The sequence below is a fragment of the Aptenodytes forsteri genome, unplaced genomic scaffold, assembly GCF_000699145.1.
Source record: "Aptenodytes forsteri isolate BGI_AS27 unplaced genomic scaffold, ASM69914v1 Scaffold83, whole genome shotgun sequence".
NCBI classification, from domain to species: domain Eukaryota; kingdom Metazoa; phylum Chordata; class Aves; order Sphenisciformes; family Spheniscidae; genus Aptenodytes; species Aptenodytes forsteri.
The window spans coordinates 3406868-3413717 of NW_008795371.1; the positions used below are offsets into that span (position 1 = coordinate 3406868).

Here is a 6850-nt window from a genome sequence, read left to right on the forward strand (position 1 = left end):
GGGGGGAGCCGCGGTCGGGGGGGGCTGGGGGCCCGGCAGGGCTGCGGGGTAACCTCCCTCCCTCTGCTCCCTGCAGGCACCTGGCAGCAGCAGATCGACGGGAAGAGCTGGAACGTCACCGAGTTCCAGACCACCCCCAAAATGTCCACCTACCTGCTGGCCTTCATCGTCAGCCAGTTCAGCTACGTGCATAACACCTCGGGGAACGTGCTGGTAGGCTGGGGGTGGGGGGCAACCCCCGCCCGCCCGGGGGTCTGAGCCCAGGCAGCGGCTGAGTCCCGCGTCTCTCCCCTCCAGATCCGCATCTGGGGCCGCCCCAAGGCCATTGCCGAGGGCCAGGGCAACTATGCGCTCAAGGTGACTGGCCCCATCCTCAACTTCTTTGAGAGGCACTACAACACGGCGTACCCGCTGCCCAAGTCTGGTGGGTGCCGCAGGGCGGCCGCGTCCTTGGGAGGAGCCGCCAGCTGCAGGGGGGGTGGGCAGTCCGGCACCCTGGCAGCAGTGTGCCAATGGGACCCCTCTGTCCCCCAGACCAGGTCGGCCTCCCCGACTTCAACGCGGGCGCAATGGAGAACTGGGGGCTGGTGACCTACCGGGAGAACTCATTGCTCTTTGACAATGTCTACTCCTCCATCGGCAATAAGGAGCGGGTGGTGACTGTCATCGCCCACGAGTTGGCCCATCAGGTACCTGCCGGGCCCCTTGCCCGCCCCGCCGGCTGGCTGGACCCAGCTGACAGGGCGCTGTGCCCCCCCCGCAGTGGTTTGGGAACCTGGTGACACTGCGGTGGTGGAACGACCTGTGGCTAAACGAGGGCTTCGCCTCCTACGTGGAGTACCTGGGTGCCGACTCAGCAGAGCCCTCCTGGAACATTGTGAGTGATGGGGCCAGTGGGCAGGGGGTGCAGGCAAGGGGTGCGGGAGGGGGGTGCGGGCAGGGAGTGCAGGCACCCCCGGGGGCTGCCCCCGCTGCCAGGAGGGTGCGAGCAGAGCTGAGGCGGGTGCTGGCACTCACCCCTGCAGAAAGACCTGATGGTGCTGAACGAAGTGTACAAGGTGATGGCGACGGATGCCCTGACCACCTCCCACCCGCTTTCCTTCCGCGAAGATGAGATCAACACCCCGGCCCAGATCAGCGAGGTCTTTGACAGCATCTCCTACAGCAAGGTGGGCGCGCGAGCGCCAGGCTCACGGGAACTGGGTGCAGGGGTCCTGGGGCGGTGGGGTGGGCTGCGGGGTGCCCCGTGCACCCAGGGTCTCTCACCTGCTGTCTCTGCAGGGAGCGTCGGTGCTGCGGATGCTCTCCGACTTCCTCACTGAGGACGTGTTCAAGAAGGGGCTGCAGGTGAGGCTCTGCTGGTGTCGGGGGGCACCGAGCCCTGGTGCGGGGTGGGTGGCCCGCGGCAGGGGCCTCCCCGGGTGCTCTGCGGGTGTCCTGTGCTCTGGACCTGCCCCTGCCCACCTGTCTCTCCTGGTGCTCTCCCACAGTCCTACCTCCACACCTTCGCCTATGGAAGCACCACCTACACGGACCTCTGGTCTCATTTGCAAAAGGTAGGAGGGGGCTGGCTGCTCCCGGCTGCTCCCCCCAACCGAGCCCCTTCCCCGCCGCTGCCCTGGCTCTGGGGGGCTGCCGGCGGGACGGGGTCCTGGCCACACAGCTGCTGCGCACTGGGTGAGAGGTGCAGCACCAGCTGAGCCCTGCACCCCACACGGACCCCCTGGCACCGGTGACCTGTGGTGCTGCCCTCCCTGCAGGCTGTCATGGAGAACAATGTCTCACTGCCCAACTCCATCAGCAAGATCATGGACCGCTGGACGCTGCAGATGGGCTTCCCCGTGGTGACCGTCAACACCCTCACCGGCACCGTCAGACAGAACCACTTCCTGCTGGACCCCACCTCCGTGGTGAAGAGACCCTCTGCCTTCAAGTGAGTGGGGCGGGGGGCCATCAGCAGCGCAGGGGCCAGGGGGGCAAGGGTCGGTCCCACTGCCTGCCTGTCCCTGTCACAGCTATACCTGGATCGTCCCCATCACCTGGAAGAAGCATGAGACCACTGGGGGCAGGTACTGGCTGACCAAACGCTCAGGTACGGTGTGCCCTGCCCGGGCTGGGAGCGGGAGTCTCGATGCCACCTCCCCTGCCCCAGCGGGGGTCGGGGTCCCCTGGGGGGGCACCGGTGGGGGGGGCTGAGCCTGGCACCCCTCGCGGGCAGGGGGGTGGCTCCAGCAGACCCTCCTCTCCCCCTCCCAGCAATCAACAACCAGTTCAAGGTCAGCAGCGCCAGCTGGCTCCTGCTGAACCTGAATGTCAGCGGGTACTTCCGTGTCAACTACAACCCAGAGAACTGGGACCAGCTCCTCAGACAGCTCTCCACCAACCACCAGGTACACGGGGCCAGCTGGGGTGTGGGCTGTGGGTGGGCTGTGGGTGGGCCCCCACCCCATGCACCCGCACACCCCATGCACCCCACACACCCCACGCACCCCACACACCCCACGCACCCCACTCAGGGCTGCCCTGAGACGCTGACTCTGCCCTCTCCCAGGCCATCCCCGTGATCAACCGTGCCCAGATCATTGATGACGCCTTTAACCTGGCCAGGTGAGCTGTGCTGGCTGCCCCGGGTGCCTGCCAGGGCGAGGGGGACGGGCGGGCTGGGCACCCTGGGGGTAGGCAGCGGCTGCGGGGCCGGGAAGCTGATGCTGCCCCCACCCCTCACAGGGCCAAGTACGTCAGTGTGACCTTGGCCTTGAACACCACACGGTTTCTGAGCCGGGAGACAGCGTACATGCCCTGGGAGGCGGCACTCAACAATCTCCATTACTTCCAGCTGATGTTTGACCGCAGTGAGGTCTTCGGGGTGATGACGGTGAGCAGTGCCACCACCGCCTAGCCCTGGCCCCACAGCGGGTCCCGCCGCTTGGCAGAGCCCCATGCTGGGGGAACGGGGGCGAGGGGCTGGGTCTGCACCCAGAGCTGGGCGGGGGGCTGCTGCTGGTGCCACTGGGTGCTGACCATCCTCCTGCCTCCCAGAAATACATGCAGAAACAGGTGATGCCCCTCTTCAACCACTACAAGAACATCACCAATGGCTGGATCAACATCCCCAGTGGCCTGATGGACCAGTGAGTGCCGCAGTCCCGGGGCCAGGCTGGACCCCCGGGGTCTCCCTGACCGCATGAGGATGGTCACCCCAGTGTGTGGGAGAGGGCATGGCCCCGCTTGCGGCCTGGTACCGGATGGTTGGTGTGTGGCTACCGTGTGCTGGTCCCCAGCCCCACACAGCCCCTCTCTGCCCAGGTACAACGAGATCAATGCCATCAGCACAGCCTGCTCCTACGGCATCACCGAGTGCCAGAACCTGTCCACTGAGTACTTCCGCAAGTGGCAGCAAAATGTCATCAAGAACCCGTGAGTCCCCAGGGTGCCCCAGTGCCACGGTAGGCAGCTGGGCTGGGCACGACAAGGGGCTCCCGGCTGAGATGGCTCTTCTCTCCTGCAGGATCCCCCCGAACCTGCGCTCCTCCATCTACTGCAGCATAGTGGCCACGGGCGGGGAGGAGGCCTGGAACTTCATCTGGGAGAGGTTCAAAGAGGCCACCGTCGTGTCCGAGGCTGACAAGCTCCGCACAGCCCTCTCCTGCAGCCCCCAACCCTGGATCCTCAGTCGGTGGGTGTGGGGTCCCGGGCGGATGCCACGGCTCTGCCCCTGCCAGCCCCTCACCCAGCAGTGTTCCCCCCTAGGTACCTGCAGTACACCCTCGATCCCAACAAGATCCGGAAGCAGGACGCCACCGCCACCATCAACAGCATCGCCAGCAACGTGGTGGGGCAGCCCCTGGCCTGGGACTTCATCCGCGGCAAATGGAGGATGCTCTTCAGCCAGTGAGCACCATGCAGGGAGCTGTGGGGGGCTGTGGAGGGCCGGTTGGGGCAGGCAGCATCCCCCATCTGCCTGTGCCCCTCAGGGGGGGAGGCACCATCCCTTCCCCCAGCTGTGTGGGGTCGGCTCAGCCTCGGTCCCCTGGTGCTGCTCTGCCCAGGGCCCCTGGCTCAGCCATCCCTCTGCTCTCCCAGGTACGGGGGTGGCTCCTTCTCCTTCTCCCGGCTGATTTTATCAGTGACCCAGCGGTTTTCCACGGAGTTTGAGCTGCAGCAGGTGAGGCTGGACCCTGGCAGGGTCCGTGGGACCGGGCATCAGGGACCCCAGCCCTGGCAGGAGCAGGGCCATGGCTCTGAGCTGCAGGTGCCTTGCAACCCGCCCTTTGCCAGCAGCCCTTGGGATGCAGGGCTCCTGTTCCTGCCCCTGCCCCTGCCCCTCGTGTGCCCAGGTGTCCGGGCAGCTTCTGTCCCCATCCCGGGCTGCCGGGGTGCTGCTGGGGGCTGTCAGGGTACTGTCGGGGTGCTGCTGGGGGCTGCTGGGGTACTGCTGAGGGCTGCCGGGGTGCCCCATGCCTGCTCCAGCACCTCTTCTCCTCGGCAGCTGGAGCAGTTCAAGGCGGACAACCAGGACATCGGCTTCGGGTCAGGGACACGGGCGCTGGAGCAGGCCCTGGAGAGAACCCGCGCCAACATCAAGTGGGTGAAGGAGAACCAGGAGACGGTGCTGGCCTGGTTCCAGGGCGAAACCGCCTCCATCTAACTGCATGGCCCCGGCCGCTGTGCACCCTCTTCCCAGCCCGGCTGCAGGGCTGGCTGGCACAGGATGGGCTGCGGGGGCCGAGCCTGAAGCTCCCAGACCCCACCACCCCGTGGCTCGGCTAGACCCTCACCCACTCCCCAGCTCTGCTCACTCCATCCTCTCTGGCCCCCACCCTCAAATGCTCCCTCCCGGTGGCCCCATACCCCTCCCGGGCCAGCCTGGCCGGGTCCTTCACTGCTCCTGAGGGGCAGGGTCCGCCACCCACGGGCAGGGCCTGGCACCTGTATGATGGGCAGGGGAAGGGGGGCGCTTTGGGCTAGTGGGTGGGGCCCTGCTGCCCTCGGCTGCCTGGGGCAGTGCTGGGCTCTGCAGGCACGTGCAAGGCCTGGGGGGTGTAAATAAAGGTTTGCAGGTCAGCTTTCACCAGTGGCCCTGGATGCGGGGGGCACAGGGCGCGTGCCGGCTCTGCGGGGCCGGCCTGGGGGGCTGCGCCGGGGCCTGGGCAGGAAGTGCCTGGGACCCCACGGTGGGCAAGGGGCGGGGGGCGGGGGGGCGGAGCCCCCCCCCGCCCGGCGGGGACCGGCGTGGCGGAAGCCGGGGACGCAGAGCCCCCCCGGGCCGTTAGGAGCCTGGTGCTAAGTGGCTCTGGGGGCTTTGCCGACGCCAGCTCCCCGGCCCCTCCGTCTGACGGCTGTGTGCGAGCTCTCCTGCTGGGCCCCGGCCCCACGCCCTGCACAGGGGGCTGGCATGCCCGCTCCCTCTGGGGCCGGTATGCCTCCGCACGGTACCCCTTTGGGGGAGGCGCTGCGGGGTCTGGGCAGGAGGCAGCCGTGGCTTCCCTGAGCTGCCCTGGCAGGAGGGGGTGCTGGCATCGGCCCCTCAGGGACTGTCCCCCGTGGGCTACCCAGGTCCCTGAAGGGATGGAGCTGGACAGGTTGAGCACAGGGATGGGTCAGGACCTGATGGGTGGGTGGGAGCTGCCCTTCCAGTGGTCAGCAGGGCTGGGGAGGCCCTCAGGTGGTGGGTCCCTCCATCACCCCAGCTCTGGGGACATCTCTGAGCTGCGGGGTGGGCTGGGAGGGGGCACCGAGCTGTGATGTGGGGGTGCCAGCCTCTGGGGTGCCCAGGGTGCAGCGAGCGGGGTCCCACAGTAACGAGTCGGAGTGCAGTGGTGTGCGGCATCTTTAATGAGGAATTCTTCCCTGGTGTCCATCCCGCACAGCTCTGTGGCATGACCACGCTGCCGTCCCCTGTGCTGCCTCTCTGCCCGGGGGTGCAGGATCAGCTCTGCCACCCCCAGTGCCATGCTGGGGCACAGCTGGGCAGGACGGGGGCTGCACGGGGGGACGGGGAGATAAGCCTGTCCAGGGCCGGTGGGCTGCCGAGCTGTACAGAAAGAGCTGTGTTAGGTGAGCGGCCGTGGGGCGGCTGTGCCCCACACACCCGGGGATGGCTCTCTGGCTCAGCATGAATCATACTGTGCCCCCCAGCCCAAGCGGACACCCCAGCCATGGCATGCAGGTGGCTTTGCTGGTGCAGCCCTGCCCGCACCCAGCAAGGACCATCCACCCCCTGCCCCCTTCGTGCGGGAGCAGGGGCTGGGCTGGGGAGGGGGCCATACATACCTGGCGATGCGCGGGCAGCTGGGAGCTTCGCGCCGGGGTCCCAGGGGGCCCTGTGTCCGTCATTCCTGCCCCGGGAGGCTGGTGCGGGGCTGCAGGCTCCAAGCAGCAGGAGGAAGCCGTCCCAGTGCTTGTGGCCATGGCACGTCGCCGGGGGGGCTCCAGCAGGGTCACTGCTCCGAGGCTGTATGGTGGTGATGACCAGGACCCTGAGACAGAGCCAGGGGTCCTGTGCAGCTCCGAGGGGGTCCCCACTGCAGGCATGTAGGGGGGCGACCCCCAGGCCCCCGTCCCCATATCAGGAACCCCAAGCACCTCTGGGGGAGTTCCCACAGTGGGGCCACAGGGGGGTGACCCCCAGGCCCCTGTCCCCATGCCAGGAGCCCCGTACAGCTCCAGGGGGGTCCCCACCATGGGAGGTGACCCCCAGCCCACAGTGCCGGGGGGCGAAGCATCCTGTGGGGCCGGGGCTGATGGGTGCAGGCAGGGGTCCAGGGGCTGGCAGCACCCCAGGCCTTGGGGGCAGAGGGGGCAGTGCCGGGGGGCTGCCCCCCGCCGCCGGGCCAGCGCCTCCTCGCTG

At 68.1% G+C, this 6850-nt stretch overlaps 1 protein-coding gene across 1 annotated transcript in view; it reads left to right on the forward strand.

The window, feature by feature from the left end:
• Positions 1-4900, forward strand: part of ANPEP (alanyl aminopeptidase, membrane) — a 6260-nt gene extending 1360 nt beyond the window's left edge. The window contains 18 exon segments of the mRNA XM_019472372.1: positions 40-213; positions 298-424; positions 535-689; positions 764-877; positions 1026-1169; positions 1282-1347; positions 1491-1556; positions 1761-1933; positions 2016-2092; positions 2257-2390; positions 2552-2607; positions 2728-2875; positions 3040-3131; positions 3307-3417; positions 3509-3676; positions 3751-3891; positions 4084-4165; positions 4490-4900. Coding sequence (XP_019327917.1) covers positions 40-213; positions 298-424; positions 535-689; positions 764-877; positions 1026-1169; positions 1282-1347; positions 1491-1556; positions 1761-1933; positions 2016-2092; positions 2257-2390; positions 2552-2607; positions 2728-2875; positions 3040-3131; positions 3307-3417; positions 3509-3676; positions 3751-3891; positions 4084-4165; positions 4490-4648 — 2187 coding nt within the window. The 3' untranslated portion in view covers positions 4649-4900.
• Positions 4901-6850: the final 1950 nt, after the last annotated feature.